The sequence below is a fragment of the Calonectris borealis genome, chromosome 1 (assembly GCF_964195595.1).
Source record: "Calonectris borealis chromosome 1, bCalBor7.hap1.2, whole genome shotgun sequence".
Classification (NCBI taxonomy): Eukaryota; Metazoa; Chordata; class Aves; order Procellariiformes; family Procellariidae; genus Calonectris; species Calonectris borealis.
Window position 1 is genome coordinate 147,914,000 of NC_134312.1, and position 23,397 is coordinate 147,937,396.

Consider the following 23,397-nt stretch of genomic DNA (forward strand, 5'->3'; position numbering starts at 1 on the left):
AAAAGTGTATCAGGTCACCTGCCTGCAGCTGGGAAACAGCTGGGGGAAAGCGGAAGATGCTGCACAAGAGCTCTGCAGAGAAGATGAGATGGACAGGTTTCCAGGAAAGTTTGGTTTTCTGTAGTCAGTGCAGCAAGAAAGTAACTTTTCAGAATTTTTTTACCACCCTGACATGACTGTAAACCCTGCTAGACAAGCCTCAGCCTGGGGAGAAAGATCAAGTGTTGGGTCTTTGCCATTAGTTTAGACACTAGCGGAAAGGGCTAGATGACTTTGTTGATAACTAGCCTGAAGACCCCAGCAGGCCTTCAGACAGTTTTATTAATCATAAAAGTCATTAAAAATAGCCAATTCCTTGGGGGCAAAGAAAAAACAAAGCCTCAGAAGAATGAATCAGGGCAGGCATCTCCCATTCCTGTTCGCATTCTGCGCAGGGAACTGAAAGGGAATACTTAGGAGTATTCCCAAGCAATATAACCAAATGCTTTCTCAGGGAAGGGGCAAGCACTTTCTTATGGACTTAGATTGCAACAAGGAAAGATATTGATGGGCTTTGTGTACAGTTCAGAGGCACTGAACTTTCAGACAGTTGACTCTGAGGCTTGCATGTTGCATGCAGAATCAGCAAGATAGTTTTCCCCTTTGCCTTTGCGCTTGGCCTTTTCTCTTTCACTTTTCTTGTTTTCCCCTTGCATTACCTTTTCCCCTTATCTTTCCCTTTTCCCCTTGCATTACCTTGCCTTTTTTTTTTTAATGGATAGAGAGAACATTTATTTGCCTCTATGCCACCGTCCAGTGCCTGTGCTCTATCTCAGCAGTCTTTAGCTGTATCATACTGTCCATATGAACTTGTCAGGCCCTAAAGATGTCTTACATATCTTAGGGCTTCTCAAGTGACTTCAGATGCCTGTGTTAAGGTACCTGAATCCCATCTTAACTTTGTCACCTCACAGTTGTGAAGAAATCCTTCCAAAGCAGCCCAAATACAAAACAAAGCATTCCTATCTTCCTGGGTCTGCAGTCAACCAGAATCAATAAAAGGTATAAACTTTCCTACCAAAATCAGCTTTATAGGGATGTTGACCGCAAAACACAATGGTAGTTTAAATATAAGCATTCATTTCTCTTAACTGGAAAGGTTTCCATGGTGAAAAAAACTGTGGATGAAGAACTAGAACATAAGGTAGGCAAAAAAGAGGATGGCGGAGAACTGTAGGTGGTGGGAAGGAGAGGAAGCTTGCAGAGCCAGTTTTTCTGTGGTCTGCGGGGCTGGTGACTGAAACGTGTACAGTAGGTGAATGATGCAGTTTTTCTGCCCAGAAAGTCTGTTGCCTCTCTGCAACAGTAGACATAATTTTTGGACTTCTGTGGCCCGGGCTTGGGAAGACTCAGGCGAGACTCCATGCACCAGTATAAGCAAAGGGGATCAACTGTCTGGAAAGCAGCTTTGCCGACAAGGCCCTGAGGGTCCTGATGGACACCAAGTTTACCACGAGCTAGCAATGCTCCCTCGCGGCAAAGGCAGCCAACAGCACCCTAAGCTGCAGTAGGAAGAGTGTTGCCAGCAGGTGGAGGGAGGTGATCCTGCCTCTCTACTCAGTCCCGGTGAGAGACATCTGAAGTACTGGATCCAGGTCTGGGCGCCCCAGTACCAAAGAGACATGGAGCAACTCCAGCAAAGTGCCATGAAGATGAGTAAGGGATTGGAGTGTCTTTCACGTGAGAAGAGGCTGAGAGAACTGGGAGGCATAAATACCAGATGGGAGGGAGTAAAGAAGACAGAGCCAGGCTCCTCTCAGTGGCGCCCAGTGACAGGACAAGATGCAATGGGCACAAATTGAAATACAGGAAGTTCCCTTTAAACATAACAAAAACATTTTTTTTTTGCTGTGAGGATGGTCAAGCACTGGAACAGGTTGCCAAGAGAAGCTGTGAAGTCTCCATCCTGGGAGTTTTCAAGACCCAACCGGACACAGCCCTCAGCAACTGCTTGAGCTGACCCTGCTCTGAGCCGGGGTCGGACCAGATGATCCCCAGAGGTGCCTTCCGGCCTCAGCCATCCTGTCACCCTGTGGGACTAGCTCAGGTACCACAAACTATGGTGCTCTGTGGGAACACAAAGCTCAGTGGGGTATGAAGCCCACCCAAGAAGCTGGATAACTACGTGGGCACTGAATTGTTCCTGAGCTCCATTTGGCCGTGAGTGTCCCTCCGTTATGTGTTTAAAGCTCACTCAGATGGCTACATATGTCATTGCCGCAACTTGACTGAAGTGTAGACTTGACCTTAGGCACTAACACTACAGCTGAAACCATGTGCCAGCTGCATATCACATGTTGGCAGCTTTACCCACTGCTCCATCCTTTTGCAGGCTACCCCAGCTTGTCAGAGTAAAATGGACTCTGGGGGTGTAATTAGGTTCCTTTGCTGCATTTGGTGTATTTTACAGCAGGTGGAAGGTGCAGCAGCAGCAGCCACAGGCTAGAAAACTTCCTTCTCCTTCAAATATTTCTGGATCTGTTTCTGAATGTGGTCAGCAGTGTCTGAGGCAGCCCATCAGGTCATGCTTTATTTATTTAACTGTACTGTACAGCACCTCCCTCCTTCTATAAAACCTTGCTGTTAGGAGACTGCTTTACATTTTTTTGGGAGTATCTCTCAAGAGCAGTTGTCTAGCATCACTGCCCAGAGCAGCTGCTGACAATGCCAATGCGCCGAGAGCTGCACAATCCTTCCTTTCTGAAATCAAGAGGAGAAAAGATCATCATGAAATAATGGACTAATGTGGCCATTCTATCTATGCTGCTCATAAATTAGATTTTGAACCTGGCAATTGCAGGGTAATTAGGAGGAGAGTAGCTTTCCTGCAGGAACATATATTTCCTATTCTGCTTGCCTGACACACTCCGGTTTAATTTTTCCTTTGTTCACTCAGCTCAGAGAACGGCAATTATCAAAGGTGATAGCCTAGTGGCAATTTTTGAATCATGAAGAGACTTAACACAGAAATGAGGGGGAAAAAAAAAAAAGGACAGGTATCACTAGTAATTAAAATAATTTTGAATTAAAGGGACTATTTCAATAATTGCTTTTGTACTATAATCATCACCACATAACCTATCCTTATGAATTACTAATACAGTGAAATAACACTACTGTGGAGAGTGAGCTTAAAAAGACAGTTTTCCTAAGCACGTAACCTCATCAGTGAGAGATAAGTAACGTTTGGGCAGATGTTTCGGAATGGTAGGTGATGCCACGGCTCTGATCACTAACAGCCATGTGAATTTTAAGCACTCCTTCCCCTTTTGGCCCTGTCAGAGAGGCACAGGAAACAGAGCAGGAATTCCCATCTCGGGTGGCCAGAAGGAGGTTTCACATTATTAAAATAGATGATTTCCTTCATCTAAGAGCCTCTGAGGAGCATAAATTACAAACAACATCAAAGCAAGTGAAAAGTTTTAGAGCAGACTGTCAAAGAGACTGCTGGGGTTTCCTTGGTAGATTTCCATTTTTAAGGAGTCTCAGCAATTTACTTTCTTTCTCAAAACAATTCCATATGTCTGTGGATTATTTACGGTTGTTTTGATTTTTGTTGTCAAGGGTTTTAAAGAAACAATATCGCAATTATTTAACATGGGGAAATAAAGTTAGACAGACAGTGCCTGCAGTAACAAATTACTGGGATGATCTCATGGAGTAAAACTTTGCAGACTTGCTCTGTGCTCTCCAGGGTTAGACAGCGTGAGTCTAGATACAAAGAAAAGCAGTATAGCTAACTGGAAATAAGTATAGGTCCGACGCCCTCCAAATACAGCAGCTAATTATTCAGGTTGCCATCACTGATTTTACAGGATGAAACACCATGGCAAGTGTGTGGCACAAGAATAAGGGCTGTGAGATATGTTGGCCCAGATTTGAAGTAGACCTGAGTAAACTTTGTTTAATGATTATTGGAATTCATCTGATAAAGAGTGCAAAGGCCAGCTGTGGTCTTAGATTAAAAGTCATCAGGGCAAGCTGTGAATGGATTCGTACTAGCTTCCTAACTTAGGGTAAAGAAGTGACTATTATTAGAAAAGGCGTGGAGAGGCTATGTGCTGATGAGGCTATTAGCTAGTCCCGAGGAGTGGCTCCTGCTGAGTGTGGGTTTTAAGTGCTTTCCCTGTGGGGAAAGGTTGTGATTAGTCGCTGGGACATGGACCACGCAGGAGACTGGTGTGTCACACCTCAGCCTGTAGTTCCTGCCTGCAAGGCCATGGGTATCTTCAGCAATGACCTACAAACTGGATACCAGGCTGCATTGACCACAGCCAGGAAACCAGGCTCCATCTGTGCAGTGAAGGAAGCAGGAAGAAGGATGGGGCTGTGAGAAGCATTGCTGCGTCTCTGGGTAACCAACCAGGAGATGCCAGGTTTAAGCTCTGTCATTACGTTGGCCTAAGCTTCTGCTGTGTTGTGCTGGCAGCCAGCAACCATGTGAAATAAAGATCCTTAGGAGGAAAGCACAAGTCCGAACATCTATTTTCCTTTAAGAGAAGGATCCCTCTTTATTTCACGTGTGCATGAATGCATAGGTATTTGGCCAAAAAAAAAGAAAAAGGGAAAAAGGTCTATACTAATTGTTTCCAAGCCTAGCAGCAAATGCCAGATTCTTAAATCTGTCATTTACTGCTGCTGAATTATTCCAAAAGTTATTCATATCTCTTACTTAGTAATTCTTCAAAAAGTATTTTCATAAATGTTGCATCAATAATTTAAAAGCTGCAACAGCATATGATTTTCAGAGTGACCTCTGATTCGTGTTTGATGGCCAGAAGAGGATAAGAGCAGAAGACTAATCATACATGATAATCACGTGACATGAGAAGGAAATGCTAAACTATGCATCCCTAATGGGTTCGCTCTGATGGGTGTAGTTCCCTGGGCTGAACCGTAACAGCACCAGTCCTCCATGCACCACTGGCAAGGACTGAAGAATATAGTCTTTGATTGCCTTACTCAATGCCTTGCGTTGACTTGAACGTTTGTGAGGAGCTTGGTCGAAACAGGAGCTGGCTTCTCTTCGGTTTTTCCAGATGCAAAACTAACTGGATGTAGTGCCATCTCATGTCAAGCTTATAATTTAAAGCTGATTACCTTCTGCATTGAATGTGTTTGTTTGATAACTCAAAGCTCTGGTTCATTGGTTTGGGTCTTGATTGTGACTTTGATTTGATGACTGTGTTGTCCATCGTTAATTAGCTTGTTGTGGTTCTGCGAATATGGTGATGTGTTTTACATTTCTTTACTTATTTTTAGTATACAGGGCTGGCCTAATCAGTCCAATTGTAACATGAGCCATGTCAACCAAAGATGTTTGTCACTTAAATAAGATACTTCCCAGCCATGTGGCCCTGCAATCGAATAAATAACTCTCCCCCCCTTCAAGATGGTATCAAGATTAAAACAAAGCTATTAAAATGCTGTCTTAGTTAGCAATTAAACTAAAAAACCCCTCAAGATTGCAACGCTACCTTTAACAAGCTCTTTACCAGGTGCAAGACAAACCTAAGGCAATCGTTTCCTAACTAAGCAAACCTGTTTACATCTCAGCTTTGGAAACATATGTTGTTAATTTTAGAATTGCAGTTGCCATGTGAGCTGGGTGTCACTTCTAAAAGAAAAGAAACGTGCGACTTTTGGGGATAATTATTTTTTCAGCACAGGTGCAGAAAGCGCATTTGAGCACCCTAAACATTCACACAAGCTAAACTTTGACTCAATCAAACCGCAGCCTATCACAACCTGAAAACAGTATCATAAATTCTATTCTTTCAGGCATGGTATGACCTTAATAAAAAGTAGTGCAGGATTTCTTAACAGAGGCTCATCTTTTCTCCTTCCAGATTTTACCTTCCCTCCATGATCTCCTTTTTTACATTGGCCACACTACCCACGTGTTTCACCACTTCTTCATCCTTACAGCTCTTGGATTAACTGGAGAAGTGACTGGCGCGTCCATGCGGTTACGGAGTTTGCAGTTACCAGTCCTTTCAAGCTAGCCTCCCAATTCAACAGCTGAACACTGGTGCATGATATCCCTGTGGCGCTCAAGTCCAAAGCAGCCGAGGAGTGCGTTGTGACACTGCAGTATGTCTTCTCCGTGTGGGGCAGTGGGAATTCATTTGCCATACGTTCCCTCATTTAACCAGAGAGTGTATTCATAGAGTTTGCTGTAATGTATTTAAAAGCTGATGTGGTAAATTACTGACATATGAACAGTTCAAGCCGGATCCCCAATTTACTGCTGCTCCATAGGGATACCAGACTTTTGGCCATAAAAACAATCCTAATAATTTGGGTAGGGCAACTCTGCGGTAATCGCCTGGTCTAATCAACCTGGGAGACCTTACACAGGCAGAGGAGGGCAGCAACGTACAGTGGCCAATAACAGAAACTTGTCATGGCTCTTGTGGTACTAATAAATGGTTAATGCTACGTTTTGACCAAATGGAAGAAAAAAATAAAACACTTTTCTTAGCAAATAATGTGGTGTTGGCTCAGATTAGCTAACTACATAGCATGCTAAGGCACTTGTCTGCTTTAACAGTGCCCTTTGTCTGCACGGATAAAGAATATGCATAGGGATAATGCATGGCTCCAGGAGGGGGGCAGATATCCTTGCAACACAAGGGAGAAATTCCTGGATAATCAGGTGTCAACCTGGTGCTTTTCACCAGCATTAAATCCCTTATAATTATTTAGGAAAATACATACATTTTTACACAATACTCAGAAAATATCAGCAGTCTGAGGTTAAAATTTGGTGGCAGCTGACAAGCAGAAAACATGCTGATACAGAAAATGGTATAACAAGTGAAGTTGAACCAGAGGTCACAGTACATCCTTGAATCAATTAGAGAGTGATAATCTCAGAGGAGTGTTTAGGTTTTGCTGTCTTCTCAAACTTTTCTCTGGGTTTGCACAACTGACTTTGCCGTCGTTGTTTTCCTCTTCAGCTGAAACAGAGAGGTGCTGTGCTGTGAGTCCCTCCAGGAGGAGGAGGAGGAGGGAAGCTGAGGGTGATCTGACAGCTGGAGGAGCCCCAAATTAGGTTCTTCTGAGACCCCCACCTTTCAGCATCCCTATTTCAAAAACATAGGTTACAGCTTTCAAGTCAGAAGCCCAGCGTTCTTCTTTTCTGTACCCTGTACTTCCTCCCGCAAGTCCTGGGAGGCGTTTGCATGAGAGGTTTGCACCAAAAAGTTTCAAACTGGAAAAATGAGTGTGCTTGTTATTAGGTTCAGCGGACTGGGAATCTGCCAGGCTTTTACAAAACTGCTCATTTTCTGAGTCTTAGCTATTTTAACTATTTTTTTTTTTATCGAGCAGAGGACAAGCTCTATCAGTGAGAAGTTGGAAATTGCCAGGAAGCCTGGGAAAGACCGACACTCAGCCGAGATTTCATTCCATGTTTTCCTGTTGACCTCACAGGCTCTCGACACAAGAGCTCTGAGTACATTAAAGAAAGGCCACAGTCTCATTTGGTCCTGTGAACATTGGCAATATGTTATGGGGACAATATACAAGCTTGAAAGGGAAAAACCGCAGCAATGTCCCCATGCCCTGGAGGTTTTGTCTGGTGCAATGCTGTTTAACCAGAGCACTGTGAGGTTTTAAATGGCCATATGAGATTTATAGTAGGTCATGACCAGATCTCTTTTCAGGGCAAAGTTTGAAAAGTCCATTTGTCTCAAAATTTAAAAAAAGAGTCTGGTAATTCTCCAAGGTTTTTCCTCTTCCTTCAGGCAACTATTTTTGCCTGGCCAGAGTTCCTAAACCCTCCCCAAGAGCCCTTTTAATGTGGGAAATATTGTCCTAGTGTCTGCTATCAAAGGAATAATACTGAAGATACAAATATTTACAAACCTACTCTAACTCCACATGGTCAGTATCAAGCTTATTAAGTTTCAGAAAAAGGGGCATCATGACCTTAAAAGAAGTGGCTTCAGGAAATCAGTATTTGAGGGCATTATTAGCAGGGAAGAGTGATGGTTATTGCGGGGAACTGACTGGAGAAGACTCAAGGTGCAGGCAGAAATCCCCCGTGTCCGGCGGATGGCGTGGCTGCCCCTCTCCGGGGCCAGCAGCCGAGGGGCAGCCCAGGCTGAAGGGGTGGCAGTGCTGGCCCCCCTTCGCTGCCCGGCTGGGCTACGTCCCACCACATGCCAGCACAAGGTGTATGCTGGTGTCCATGGGGCTGCAAAACGAGACAACGGGCCGGCCCCCCACCACGGCTGTTTCTCCTGCACAGCAGGAAGAGAGGTTGTCCCCTTCCAACGATGGGGGACACATCTACCTTTTGGCAGTGGGTGGTCTGTGGACAGCCTCTGCCAGGCTTTGCTCATGACAATGCAAGCCAGCAGGACTTGTCTCCCGCTGTGTGGCCCTGAGATTGGGGGCAGCTGGAGGAGACTGGTGGGAGATGGGGGTCCCGGGGAGGGCTCCAGGCACTCCGGTGGGGTCAGGGTGTTTTTGAAGAACGGGGAAAAGGCAGATAGGGCAAGCAAGATGGAAAGCAGCAACAGAGGCTCTGGGACAAGGTCCCCCTGGGAAACATGGAGAGCCAAAATCATGGATATCTGGGACCAAGTGAAGGAAGATGCCTGTATAGAGGCTCTGTGTCTGGTTTTCCTCTTTTCTCTCCAAAGGGGCTATAGGAAGGAAGAAAAGGAAGATGGGAATGGCAAGCAAAGTCCCGCAGGGCTGCTGGGAGCCAGGCTCTAGCTGCTCGCTCTCCAGTGCCTGCACCGCCAGCAGCCATCACCTGCCTGGGTATGAAACAACACAGACCTCCCCGGGTGCGCGCGACGCCAGGGCCAGAGCAGATCCTTGCAAGAGCATATTAAAGTGTCTTAAAGGATCATTGCAAAGCAAGAAATTTACTTGGCAGGTCTCTATGACTTTTCTGGGGTGATTTTCATCTGTTGTGTAAATCAGAATCATGGGATTCTTTAACCCTGCTCCCCTGTTTTTTTTATTTGACAAACCGTTTGTTCATTTAGAGCAGTTATGCTTGATTGTGCCAGTAAATAATAAGTGAGAGCTATTTGTGAATTATTTGGCTGCTACATTTCCACAGAGAAGGGCCTATTCTCTTCTGTGTGAATGTGTGTGTGAAAGGCAGTCCCTCAGCATGAAGAAAAGTTATGCGCCTGAGTCAAGAATGAAAAAGACCTTTAAAATCTTTATAGCAATCTAATACAGAAGATACACTGGTATGCAAAATAAATTTCATTAGTTATAAAATACCTATCTTGAAAAGAAATAATTTTCTTTTTTGCTGAAATGCCAGAAGATTGCAGACTATATTAAAGATAGCATGTGTCTCGTTTAAATCATACCCCATGGAAAAATACCTAATTTAATTTAAGTAATTTCTATTTATTTCTGTCTTTCAAAATGATATCATTTTCAGGTTATAAAAATGTAATGTCTGAACTTAGACTCTTTACACTTAGTTTCAAGCCAGACCTAATTTTACATCTAAGTTAAAAACACATGAGAGCACACAGTCATAATATGATCTGGCCCCTCTCTAACTGCAAAAAGGGCAGCCTACTATAAATAGAATCCTTGAGAGAAGGAAGGTCTTCCATTTTGAGGAGGATTTTGAAATTTCATGCCATTCCAGTTTGGAACAAAGCTCTACAATTCTGAATTTTCCCATGAAACAGAACCCCAAAAGAAAGCAATAATAATGAAAAATAAAGCAGAAAGTGTTTGTTCTGATCATTTGTAAAGAAAATGTCACCAGATAGACCTCCTGGAAACGCTGACTGAGCAAAAAAACCTTGCAACTTTGGAAACTGAGCCATTTGAGATCTCGGGGTCTTGATTTGCATCAAAAAAGCTCCAATGGTTCAGGAGTCCGAGTACCTTCCCTGCAGTCCTACTTATCAGGTTGCCAGCAAGGGTATTGGGGGACCTGGTAGATAGTCAGGCTGAGTTGAAGTGGAACTGTAACTGGATGCTGATGTCTGAACCGCACGCTGGGTGCATTTCTTTAAAATAATTCACTTGTGCAACCTTCAGAAGCGCAAATAGGCAGGGTTGTCATTTTTAAAAGCTGGAAATATTTCCAGAGTGCTAAGGTCAAATCCTCAGCGGGTGAAAACAGGGATAATGCTACTGAAATCAGTGAAGCTATTTCATTTTGTACCGGTGAAAATCTGGTCACTGAAGTTTAAAACAGAGTTCAAAGTCTAGAGTCAGTATAAAGTGAGAATCATTGCTAGTGTGCACCGATCAGAGCCATCGATGAACCACAGAGAGAATTACTGTGGGACTCAAAATGTTAAAAAGGATTACATGATTATAAGCTTTCATTTCATGCAGGAAAAAATCTCTCAATCAAACTAAAGCAGAAACTTGTCATTTTTCTATTTACTTTTCGCATTTACCACGAAAAAATGCTCCCTGCTGCCACAGACTACTTGGGTAAACCAAAAGGCTTGCATATAAAGCCAATTTGTCAGCATTGGCTGAAAAGTGTATAAACATACCTCCTTCTCCCGATGTCTGCATGAAAGACTTTTCACATGCATGGAAAAAGTATTCCTCTTTAACCAGCTCAAGCCCTACAGCTAGGTATAACATGCCTTGCTCGCCAAAAACTCCCAACAATTTTAATTTGGAATATATCCAGAAGGTCAAGTCCCTACTTTGGAAGCTCTGCAGGGCATAGAAGTTCTCTGAATATGGCCTTGCTTCAGTATCTAGATTTCAATACACTGCACAGAAAGAAAGGAGTTGAGGTTTTTTGTTTGTTTGTTTTCATTTCCTTTTTAGGAGTAAGAAAAGAAACAATTCCTTGGATGGGAAGAGACTTTTGCAACCACTAGGATCTCCAGGATTCTGGGAGTAAGACCGATGGGAGTCTGTAACGGGGCTGTGGAAGAGTTTTCCATTTATCCAGTCCTTCACAGACTTTTCCATAGGAATTTGGTTACAAGTACAGATGGAAGGATCTTCAGGAGACTTAGATGGTATTTTTTTGGCCCAAAATCTTGAGTAGCCATGAGATGGCCTGCATATATCACCCAGCATGCACTGATTCTTTCTGGTAAGGGAGGAAGATGAAAGCATTGCCAAAGGAGTAAGAGTCTGCGAGGAGACAAAAATAGTTTTGTGAATCTGATCCTTTTCTCAGAAAGTTCTGGATGTGAGTCCTTCCCAAGGTTTTCTTAGCCAAGGACTTCTCTACAGGTACTACCAAATATGCCCGAAAAACCTTTCAGCTGCAATATTTTTCAAGGTAAAGCATTTGTATGAGATTTGGTGGATCACACTGAGCTATAGGACCCTACTGGACTGCTGCTGTACCTTCACACCAGCGTATGTGAAATAGCTAAGTGGGAAACTGCTCATCCATCCTAAGAGCTCTGTCAGATTCCACAAACGTTCCAGTTTTTCTCTGGGAGGAAATCCAGGCTGTTCAAAGATCACACTCACATTTTCTTTCACTGAAATGCAAGAAACCTAGAACAGTGTGAACCCTTCCTCAGTGGCAGAATAAGTCCAACTCTTCTCCAAGGCAAGGAGAGAGGAAAGGATAAAAGTTTTCCTGCAACCTACACGAAAATTGAGGCAGTCAAGGAAAAAAAGGAGGAGACACCTGGATGAGACTGCATGGGACAGCAAAGTATCTCAGCCCATGACAATGTGATCTCCTTGCAGGAGCATCTCAGGCCTGATTCAGCCACACACTAATCCCCACGGGGAAATCACAGGACACCCCTTTCCTAGTACATACTCACCTTTGGTTTTTTGCCTGCAGAGAAACTGGCCACAGTTCTGCTTCTGCGTAGTGTCCTCTTCACCTCTCAAAGAGCAAAGGGCCAGCCGAGGTATAGACCGTGTGTTGTCCCCCCGGGGCCACGTGAAGATGCTGTACTGAGGAGTCCCTTGCCCACCCTGGGCACAAGCACAGCTCTGTCGCGGGACTGGCCTCCTGCAGAAGACGCCTGCTCTCCCCTGAGCAAACCAGAGCTCCCCTTTCCTTTTTGCCTCTGTTGTTGCCAGGGTCAGAACAAAACCAAGAGCAAGCAGAAAATGCTCTTGAAACTAAAATTAAAAAATACGGAGGCCAGTAGGCAGATAGCCTTACCAGTGACAAAGGCAAACCCAGAAGTTCAGCTGGGATTTCTAAACCACCTTTGCAAGAGGCAGGAAAAACTGACTAGAGCAAGCATGTCATCCACGGAGTGATGCCAGAACACCCTGTTGTGCCTGGCTGATTACTGAGCGATTAAAGCTTGAAGGGGGGAATCTCCTTCCATCTGCTGCATGGACCACTGCCTTACTGAAAGGGAACTGAAATTTCTCCTTTGCATTGCTGCACCCACTCTGGAGACTCCCTGAGCTACAGCTAGGACAGGATTCACAAACACACAAGGGTCGAAAGTCCCAAGCTAACGTCCTGTAACTGGACCAGGCTGAGGTGCTGCTGCTTGCTACGAATTTTCAGCTTTTCTTAAAATAAGGTGGTAATGAAAGTGTGGTGATTTGTGGGAACAGTGTGGTCCCGTTTCCTGCTATTGGTGCTGTATAAACTCGAGCTCTTTCTTCAGACTGCCAGGAAATAGATACAAATGTATTTATAAGATTTCACTTTTGCAGCATAGCACTAAAAATAGCACAATACATCATTCATAGTACAGGTGTCTCTATTCTCTTATCCCACTGCTGAAGAAAGGCAGGCATAATGTTATCAACTAACTGTCCTCCTCCCTCTTCCAATAAAGCAAGTTTCAGCCACCAGAGTTACTATCAAGGTTAAAATCCCCTTTGTTTTACAACATGTTCATTGCCTAGGGGGACTGTCATTGCCCAAAGGGAGCATAATGTTCAAGTCTCACTGAAATATCTTAAGTAATATCAATAATAAGGAAAACAGAATTCATTAACAAATTCATGCCCATAGCTATGTACTCATGATATATGGGAGTGGTGTTCAGAGCATCAATTCAACAATACTTTAAGTCAGTGCTCCTTTGACCCACACTGATGAAGATGGACAGACAGGTTAGACAAGATTATGCCTCCAAGGGTCATAAAAATGTAGAAGTTTCCCAACTGCAAACTGATTTTTCAAAGACAATTACCTGCACAATTTAACCGGACAGCCATTTATGCCTTCCAGCTTTCATATCGTTTATGTTTGTTTCCTCTTGGATTTTTGCTGTTTCTCCTACTCTCACTTTTTTTTTTTTGCCTCAGATACACACATTAAAAAAACACTCTCACACTTCTTGTCCTATATGATTTATTCCCAAGAAATTAAATTACATTTTTATAAGCCTGTGTTACCGCAAATGATAGCTGAAGATTTGCTGAAAAAATTAATTCCTGATCTGTTGCCGTGAAGCGTCCTCGCTAGCACTGTACTGACTCTGTCTTTCAAAACCAGATGGAAGCAGTCCAACGGTATGATTAACTTCTTAGTCCCTGCAATTTCCTATTGCTCTACTTGCCCTAGATTTCAGGATTGACCTCCTGCTTCACTGCAAAATGCACAGTTGCTCAGTTTGATAAATCACATGAATACTTTTTTGATCACAGTTATCTGCTATTTACTACATACCCAGTGAGGTTAATCATATGCTGAGGCACTTCATATGCTGCACACATATACACTCTTCTTCCCAATAGCACTTTGCATATTCTTCATGCTGCCAGCCAGCAATGGGACCTGCTTTCTCCTACTAACATGTGAAAGACCCCAGACCTGCATTTTCTCTCTTTTTCCCCCCACGTTAATTCTGTCATTATCCACACACTGATTCTTAAAAAACCTAGCAAGCCAAAGAGAATACATGAGAAATTACCAGTCAGACCTAGAATGGATTGTCTCCCCTCAGGTATCTTTAGGGAGCTATTGAGAATGCATGGGGTTGCCCATAGGGAGGTGGGAAATGTTTGGCTGTCATGATAGCAAAATGCTATCACTTCCGTGAAGAAAAAACACATCTTAATTTTTCTTCTTTTTTCTCTAAACACCAAAGGAATTTCAGTATTTAATATAGCTAGCTAGGGGTCAAAATTACTAACATTCCCTGGGACAGCTCTGCTCCACCTTCTCACGTAGCATTGCAATACATCCAAATCATGTCTCCGGTGCTATGGTAGAACGACTCTAAACAAACACCAGCACCAGTCAAGGTATGGAAAAACATCCAATAGTGAACAGATGAGCGCTACAGATCTTGCTCACAAGTTAAATAAAGGGAAATGGAGTCCCAGTTTTACAGAGGTATCTATTCCTTTTCACTCCAAGCCTTCCACACAGGCTCTTCTTTTAAAGCCCCTTTTCACTAATTCACTAATTCACTGGAAGTAGTGTCCTATATACAATACAGATCAGCTGTCCCAAGCCAAGGCTTCCCCTCGGCTGTCACTGATTACCCAGACCTGTCACATGAAGCCCGTCCGGCCAGCCAGCTAGCTGAGTCGCTCTGCTGATAAGCTGACCACATAGCTTCTCATGTGGAGAAGGTCTCACGGTGTGAAAGGCGATGTTATCGAAAAACTCAGTCCAACACAAACATAAGTTCGTGAGTGACACGAAGCACGAGTATTTTTGCTAGCTGCCACTGGATTATTTACTTACTTCAGGGTATCACAAGTTTAACTGCTTTGCTTAATCACAGCTCAAGCAGATACTTGAGAACAAGAAATGTTTGGCTCCGGCCACCGAAAATTTTAAGGCTGCTTGGCCAGCTGCCTGCTTTAAGTGATCTATTAAAAGCCTAAATTGCCTCTTATTGTTGCCTTAATACTTTACAGGCAGTCCCTCCCCAGGCCTCCTAACCCAAATGGTGTATCTCAACATGGCTTTGTCTGAAGGAGAAGAGCTGTGCTACAGATCCCATTGGACTAATCCTCAATCCTGTGGCTGCTTACAATACCAGGGGAATGGACTGGATTGTCCCAGGTCAACCTTTTCTGTTCGATTTTCCTTGCAGCTGAGTGCTCAATGCGTGCATGCACCCGTGAGAGGCGGTGCAGCAGCACCTCTGCTTGCAAACGTCTCTCTCCCCACAGATGTGGGGCTCTGCTGCCTCGCATGACCTGCTGCTCAGCTCCCCGAACCCTTCACCGCTCGAGGGGACAACAGGGAGTATTTCTTTGCCCTTCAGGATCTTAAGTGCAACTGGCCAGACCCATTAGGGTAAACCAGCTCATGCCTGGCACAGCCTGCATTTCAATGTCCTAACTGTGATCAAACATGGACAGACAAGGCATGGTTACACGGAAATGCAAAGTACTATCCCTTCCACCCGACAGGAAGGTGGACCGAAGCTCAGACAGGCTGTGTAACTCACCAACCATCATGAACGGGGCTTGTCTGCACTGCCAAAAGGATGTTAGTGTTGAGACGCCTTGCCTATCAACAGCCCAAGGTAGTAAATCAAAAAGGTTTATCATAGCCTGTACTGAACAGTTCAGCTCTGGATGACACGTATATATTAACCAGGTGCTGAGCGTAAGCTAGTGAGCTGGACTCTTTACAGGACTTACCAGCTGGGATGCTTGCCAGCACTGCTGGGCTGAGCGGCTTCAGCTCTCCCTCTGCCCTACACGCCTGCGCTGAGGTTCGTATGGGCACAGCTAGCAGGGTCTGCCCGCGTCCTCCAGCGCAAGTACACAGAAAGTATAACAGACCACAACTGTGGATTAAGCATGTCTCATAAGTACCACCCCAGCACCGCAGTGAATGAGCTATCTTTCCCCTATTACGACGAGAGAGGAAATCCAGCAGTGGTACAACACTTTCCTCTAAGCATTCAAAACCTTAGGCAGACCCCCTTGGCCCACACTACAGCACAGAGAAATAAAAGCAGCTAGGGGAATAAAAGTGCCCTAGGACCACTGTAAATCTTTACTTCATGGAAAATCTTATCTTGCACATGAATATGAGCTGCGAGTAAATTTAATGTGTGGATTAAGTACTGTGCGGTCTCCCTCATGGTGGGCTTTTCAGCCTAAAAAGAACAAAAGAATAATAATGAGTGTTGTGTTTGGGTATGATTACAAACAGCTGTAATTTACAGCTGGACATTCTCCATTGCAAATGTATCCAGTGAGCAAGTGCTTCTGGGTTAGCGGAACAGACTGCAAAAAATTAGCTTTTAACTTCAGCCTTAAGGTCAGAGTTCTGGGACCATGGGAGTCAATAATAAAATCTATTTAGCTCAGTGGGATTAAACAGGTTTAAGACCCGGCTTAACCACACGGCTTACTGTTAAATAACAACAGAACACACTGAATATTTTAGTTGCAGACATTTTTCTTCATTTGAAAGCTATTCAGGCAGTGGATATGAGAGTCAGACAATTGAAGATACGCTAACACTATACCATTAAGGTATATGAGTTAAGCTCTTGCTCTTCTCTGTCCCAGAAACTGAGCAATCTGTAGCATTAGACCACTTTACTAAAGAGCACAATAAAATTAAAACCAAGCTGTGCTGTATAAACACTGAGGGTTTTTCATGAAAGAATGAAAAGCTAATGGGGCCAGTGCATCTTTCCTGACAAAATAGTCGGTGCATGTGCAGAGCAACCTGTCTTCTGGAAGCAGAAAAGCTGTTTCAGTCAAGCTTCTGGGTCACTAATCTTTGAGTTTGCACATAAATCTGCTGGGGGTTACTGTGTCATTCTGAAAACAAGACTGAGTGCAATACACTAAAGAAATCAATGGCTACAGGTTTAAAAACTCTCTTTTTTTTTTTTCCTCCCCCTTTCAGTTTAGCTAACTGTTACCTTTTTAACACAACCTGAAAGCAAAAACTGAAACAGGAACTGCTGGAGAATATTTTTCCAAAAAAATAATGGGCGAAATTACTGAGATTTATTTAAGCTGCCACCTCCCTTGCTGCTGGGAAGGGCTCGTGTGTGACCGGGAGCTCTTAGTTGTTACTGGGACACAAGTAATGAGCAGCAATATCATAGGCAGCCTCACTTTAGCCAAGACCAGACAGAAACTGCCATCACAGTGTGGGTTTTGGCCCCCTGCCCTCCCGTTCGCTCGCTGCAGTGAGGCTAGGGGCGGCAGGGAGGCAGCCCCACAGGGTGCACCCACAGCCTTCCCAGCACCCCCTCCAGAGGGAGGGGAGGAGGGTGCCCGGATGGCCAAATGTTTGCAGAGCAGGTGGGAAAGCTGTAGTCTCTGGCATGCTTTTAGGGGCAAAGAGGAGAATATCTGATCATAAATACTAAACCTGAGGTCTGATGAGCAACATTTCAGCCCTTTTGCCCCGAGGATGAGGGCAGCCTGCGCCCAGCTCCCTCACCACCCCTGATGAGGTAGGGACCATCTATCCATCTCTGCCACTTTTCTGTCTAGAGGAGACAGAAAGCGCAGTGAGGGGTTTGGGGCTTGTTAACTACCTCCAGGGGTGCTTCTGCAGGAATGTTCCTCATTCAGCCCAGGGGAAGCATGCTGAGAAAAAAAAACCCCACATTTTCTTTGGTCACAGTATTGCCCCCACCAAGTGCAAAAGCTGCTTTGCCTCGGGGGCGAGCCTGCACACCTCCAGGGAGAGGGGCATAATGCTGACTCTGACTCCTCTTTCTTTTTGCATTCGTCCCAGTTACAGCAAATACTTGTGTGCCCTACAACCGCGCCAGCGATTTCACCCGCATCCCATACATTTCACTGGGGAATTTTTTTCCTTAAGGGGGGGTGGAAAAAACCTCTAAACAAAACGGTGTTTGTAAACTTGGGGGGGGGAAGGTCGATAATTTTGGCGGTCTTAGCCTCCAAGCAGAGAGAAATGTTATTCATCCATGCACAACATATAATTCAGCCTAAGTGACAGGCTCTGCTCTGGAGAAATCCTGGCCTGAGCTGGCTTCCAGAGTCAATTACCGCTTATTCCCAGGGAGGCGGGGGGCGGGGGGCCAGACGGAGCAGAGGGGGCTGCCAACAAGGCATGGGGAAATTTACTCTGTGTCAGCCTGCATGACACAGTACCTCATTTGTGGATAAATGTAAATCTGCTAGTTCTTTTTCACAGGCACTAAAATGTACAGTCTCTCCTCCCCCTTCCCTCCCCCCGTTCCCAAAACTGGAAAAGAAATCAGGACCGTCTTAGAAAGCTACCTTATATTTCAATCAATCCTCTTTCATAAAAGTCATTTAAGGTAAATACCTGTGCAGACCTATGGCCCAACTATAACATTTACTATGGCCCAAATCCTGAATTCCTCACTCGGGCAAGTTTCCCATTGAAGTTAATGGATTTTTGCTTGAAAAAGAGCTGAGTAAAACCTGAACACTGTCTAAGGATTTGGTCCCCTGCTTATCTGCCTGGAGCACTGCTGCAGTTCCAGAAGAAGTGAAAAAATGAATTAAATTCCTCCAAAATACCAATCCTCAAAACATAAGGGGTAAAAAGGGCATTGTTTTTGTGCATAAAATGTACAGAGAATCTCATCGAAAGAAGAGCAATTCCCAGGGAAAGGATTTGGAAAAAGTCAAAAGAGAACATCTCGGAATAAATGAAGTACTTATTGCTGAAAAATGAGCTTAGATATATCTCAGCAAACTCTAAAGCTCAGAATTTACTGCATCATTCATGCCTTCTCCAGTAAGTTTCTTATCTCTCGTTTGGTATCACAACAAGGGATTCTGCATACTCGGTATGAAATACAACAAGACTCTGATTTTTGCAGTAATAAACTCTACACATGCATGACAAATCCAAGCATGCAAAATGTTTAACATCCCAGTTCACAGATACTTTGGGGACAAAATCCGATTATGAGTTATATGCCACAATAAATAGGGCTCAACGTTTCATAAAGCAATTTATAGTTCATAAAAATGACAAAATGTACCTGTCAGATAGAACGCGGAGAGCAGATCTCTGTGCTGCCTGCTGGAAGAAAGGGCAGAGATGTTTATTTTATATTCTGACTTGAAAATTACGAGCACAATCAACACTTTAAAAAATGCGTTACACACATTTTTGTCACGTGTCCAAAATGTTAAAGTACGAGCAAAGTAGCAGAGAGTCTATAGTCAAATGGACATTCCAGCCTAGTAAATGTAAGAACACTTTGTTAAGTATGCCATAAACCAGAAGATTGTCAAAGCACCGCACGGTATTTGAGGTCTGAACTACTCTATTTAGACGATTTTTTCTGCGGGTCCCTGAAAACTCGGCAGGGCTCTGTTCTCTGCCTTCCCCTCTCCCCGCTTCCGCACTCCCACTCCCTCTCCTTTACCATTAGTCTCCTCCCATTCTTCCACAGAAACAAACATCACATATTTGGTTCCTTTTGCGATGAAGCCCGTAGCTATAATTATAAATTTTGCAAAGCTTGCCAGAGCTGCTGCTGACTTTTCATGAGCGCTGCCATGTTAATCTGCTGGCAACTTTTGACTACACAGTACAGGATTGACCTGTTGCTGGTTTGCTCTTCAGTTTTTGCCTAATACAACTCTTTGGATGGGGTGGGGAAGCATGGTGCTTGTTCTTGTGTTAACCAGCAGTTCTGGGAATAGAAATCATAGCCTCTCAAGTTTAATAGGACTCCCAAGCCTATCCCTGAGCTAGTTTGCCTCTTTATTATTATTATTCTTTCCCCTCCTTCAATCACTTCAAGTGGTGTGATTCATGGCTTCGGCACAGTAACCAGCTGCTAAGCAAAGATGAAATCCATAATGTTTTGAAAATCTGCTCTAAAGCCTCCATTATACTTGGAGCTGCCCAGAGCATTCCCTTCCCAGCCGTACCTGTCCAGGCTGTGCTTCACCTGGCACAGACGGGACACAAAGCTAAGTAGTACGGAGAGTCAAGGGGCAGGGAATTAAATGTTGATTTTCTCTTTGCAGTTATCAATAAATATGTTTTTTGCAACCATTCTCCCTGGCTTCTCAGGATAGGCTGCATCCCTATCCCTGAACAAGCCGCACAGCTTGCAGGCATCCCGCTCAGCACCAGAGAGCATGGAGGTAACCTTTCCGGCTAGTCAAAAAGCTGCTGACAGGCTGCAAAGAAAAACTTGATAAAACCTGACTTGCAGTTGCAGTTATGGAGCATTTCACAGAAAGGTGTGAAAAGATCCTCTTGAGCAGATCCCTGCAGGTCTGACAGGAGTGCAGAAATGCTTTGGGAAGGGTTTCTACTTGATTTTGGAAGCAGGATTTCTGCTCAGGGAACTTTCTGGAAAAACGTGGGCCTCCCGGGTTCCCTGGGGAGAAGTAGTTTGCTGTGTATCATCACATACCAAATTATGTGAGACAAGGAGACAAGGACTATGCCGCATCTCCTGTGGCTGGCATGGCTCACAGGAGGGGTTTTTCCTTAGCATTGACTTTCCACAGTGGGAGTGGGAGTGTGCCCATGGCATGAACATGCTGGTTTTAGTATTAGGAAAATAATATGGGGAGTCTGGTATTTTTCACTGTCTTCAGTAGGCCATCCTGTTTGCACGCAGTTTGGATACAACCCTGTCCACACCATCCAGGCCACTGGGTACAGGGCAGGCCTTAATGGGAGCCGCCACTCTCCAGTTCAGCGGGCTGGCACCATTTTTACTCTCTCCTCTGCAAGCGGCTCGTTATGACAATTTCATCCCACTGCTTGTACACAAACGCAGGAGAGACCCAAAATGTAGGTCTTACGGCGGAATCTCTTCTTTAGTGCCCTATGAGGAAGAGGAAGCTATGTCCATTTTGAGTTTCGAGCTGCCCAGCTTCAATGCTGACCCCTGCGCCGTGTTATGCCTTTTGCCCCAAAACTCAGGAGCTTTCTCTCACTATCAGAGCCCTTTTCCGTGGCCAAGTTGTGTAGGCACCATTCAGGTCACCTCTCCTTCTTCTCTCCCGCCAGCAGCCAGGGCTAGTCTTTCCCTCGCAAGCAGCCGCTACATGGCACTGCTGTTTAGGCCATTTTAATGTTTCCCACTCTTGGCTCAGGCCACCACAGGTGCTCATGTGGTTGTGCAATGCAACAGGTTGGAAAACTGATCCAGGTGAAAAATAACACTTTTCCGTCTTTTTTTTCTTCTTCTTTTTCCCCAGGCTGTTTGCAAACTGGATCTCTTCTCTGAGCTGCTTCCCCAGGGAGAGGGTGTCACATCGCAGGGTGAGAATGGGAAGGGGACCGTGGGGGCAGCGTGCAGCGGAGACCCTGGCTGCTGAGGTAAGGGCATGTCTGCCAGTGAGGTTGCTTTCACCTGACATCGCTCTCACTCCCTTCTGGGGAGCTGCAGAGCACTGCTGGAGCAAGGAACATGGTGGCTGCGATAGCCAGAGGGCACTGAAGGAGACAGGCTGCTCTGTAGCCAGAGACCTCATGTACCTTACAGAGACCTCAAGAAAGCAAACATGGACTTTGATGACACTAAAAGCCCCTAACATGGGGATGTGGGGTGCATATCACTCTTGTATTTCCCTAAAATCCCTAATTTTGAGAGAGGGAGAAGAGCTGGATGATTTCTCTTCCAGTCTCGACGAAAGCTGCCCTCAGGAGGGAAGAGGAGAGGACTCTCATCAGCGTGAACCAAGCCAGGCCACGTGGTGTGTGACTGCAGTCTCAAGTCCCAGTCTTCAGTTTCCATCTTGGTACATCCAGTTGTTGACAGCTTTGAAAAGGTGATCCATTCTGGGCAAGAAAGTGGGTTCAGACGACAGGCAGGGCAGCAGAGAGAAATGTACAAGTGCTTCTCAGTGAGATCATTCTACTTTTTCAATTAGCTTCTCATTTTAAGTCCTTTAATAAATGTCCTTCTTCACCAGGATGCAATGCAGATTACATGGGGCACCTCACTCTTTGCTTGGTGGTTGCACATTCTATAAATGAGACTATTGATTTCTTTCTTACACTGTTTGAAAACACAACCGTGTTTGATTGCATATTTGTGTGACCCCCTGAGTTGGTAATGGCCCCATTTCTAAATGATGGGGGAATAAGATCCAGTTGCAAGTTTATTCTTCCTCCCTGGAGAAACAGATCTATTGCCTGCAATGAAAGGCAGTTAGCAGCTATCTGGCAATTTTAATTCCAGCCTATATTGCTCCCCTCTCCTGGAGAAAGTGAACTGTTGTAATTAAAAGTAGTTAGCAGTTCCCTAGCAAGTATAAATACTTGCAGCCACTAATTACAGTCTGCTTTCTTGTTCCCCTGCTAGAGGATTGGGCTGCTCAACTTAGGGGGAAATATCTGCCCTTGCTTCTCGCTAACAGTTTTTTTGTGACCCCATTCAAACTCATTCATGAATCCCCATGGAGGGTCATGACCCATAGGCTAGAGAAACAGCTTTCTGTGATTTATTATGTTTCTAATATGCTGGTATTATCTATGTAACAATGTAAGCAAAAGGGTGATACTTAGTATGATATACTGCCTGCATGACTATTTTTTTAATAGATTGATTTTGATTGTGCTATTTAATTTGCATTTTATTTTACATCGTTAACAACTTTACTGAGGCCAACCATCATCCATCAAGAAAGATGAGAATATGTGCTACAGTCTTTATTATTCCTGGAAGTAAGTGACTATTTTGGTTATAGAAATTAGGGATAAGAAATAATTTTGAAGTTTGATATTGCTGACAGAATGTAAAGATCTCCAAGACTTACCACTAAAAAGCCCTTTATGGGAGCTTAATATTCTCTTGATAAGTGATTGAGTTATACTTCCATGTGTTCACCAGTAATGAATATAATCCTGAATTTTCAGTTCTTGGAATCAGTGGGGTTACTGATGGAGGAAGGTCCTCCTCGATATGAACACGGATATTGGAGGCCAACCATAATAACTTTAATGCTGAGTAGGAAGCAGGGAAGGGAAAAAAAATATTCACTTAGGTGACTCAGGTACTTGGGTTTGAGAAACCAGCCACAGTAAATGAGACGAATTACTCCTTTTCACTACATCAAGAGTTGTAAATTACAGGATACTGGCTAGTTAGACTTGTTTGTCCCCCACCTGAGTTGGTTATAGATACATTTAGGGCAGAGTTTCATTGATCTGCCTATAGTTCATTAATAATTCATGAGAGATTCTAGCTGTACCCCAAGACTACTGGGACAAAACAAGTTTTCAGCCAGCAGTAATCATGTTCAGGTTCTCAATCTCCAGAGATTGCATCTCCTTTCTCCATCCTTTATTGCAATGAGCCAGAGCTTGGGAACATAATCAGCAGATATTCAGGTTTCAGCGTGTGTTAAATGAGCTACCGAAATTACTTGAAGTGTCACAAGTTGCATTCTGTTGTTGAAGGGAAATCAAAGAGGAAATTAAATACTTTCATTGTAATTGGGACTGAGCAGCGAGCTAGTTCATTGTAATTGGGACTGAGCAGTGAGCAGAACGGGTTGAATACAGCTATTGAG

At 44.2% G+C, this 23,397-nt stretch overlaps 1 protein-coding gene across 1 annotated transcript in view; it reads right to left on the bottom strand.

The window, feature by feature from the left end:
* The window catches only part of AFF3 (ALF transcription elongation factor 3), a 328,116-nt gene that overhangs the window by 56,591 nt on the left and 248,128 nt on the right, over positions 1-23,397 (bottom strand). The window contains exon 9 of the mRNA XM_075135785.1: positions 18,888-18,928. Coding sequence (XP_074991886.1) covers positions 18,888-18,928 — 41 coding nt within the window. The remainder of the gene's footprint in view (positions 1-18,887; positions 18,929-23,397) is intronic.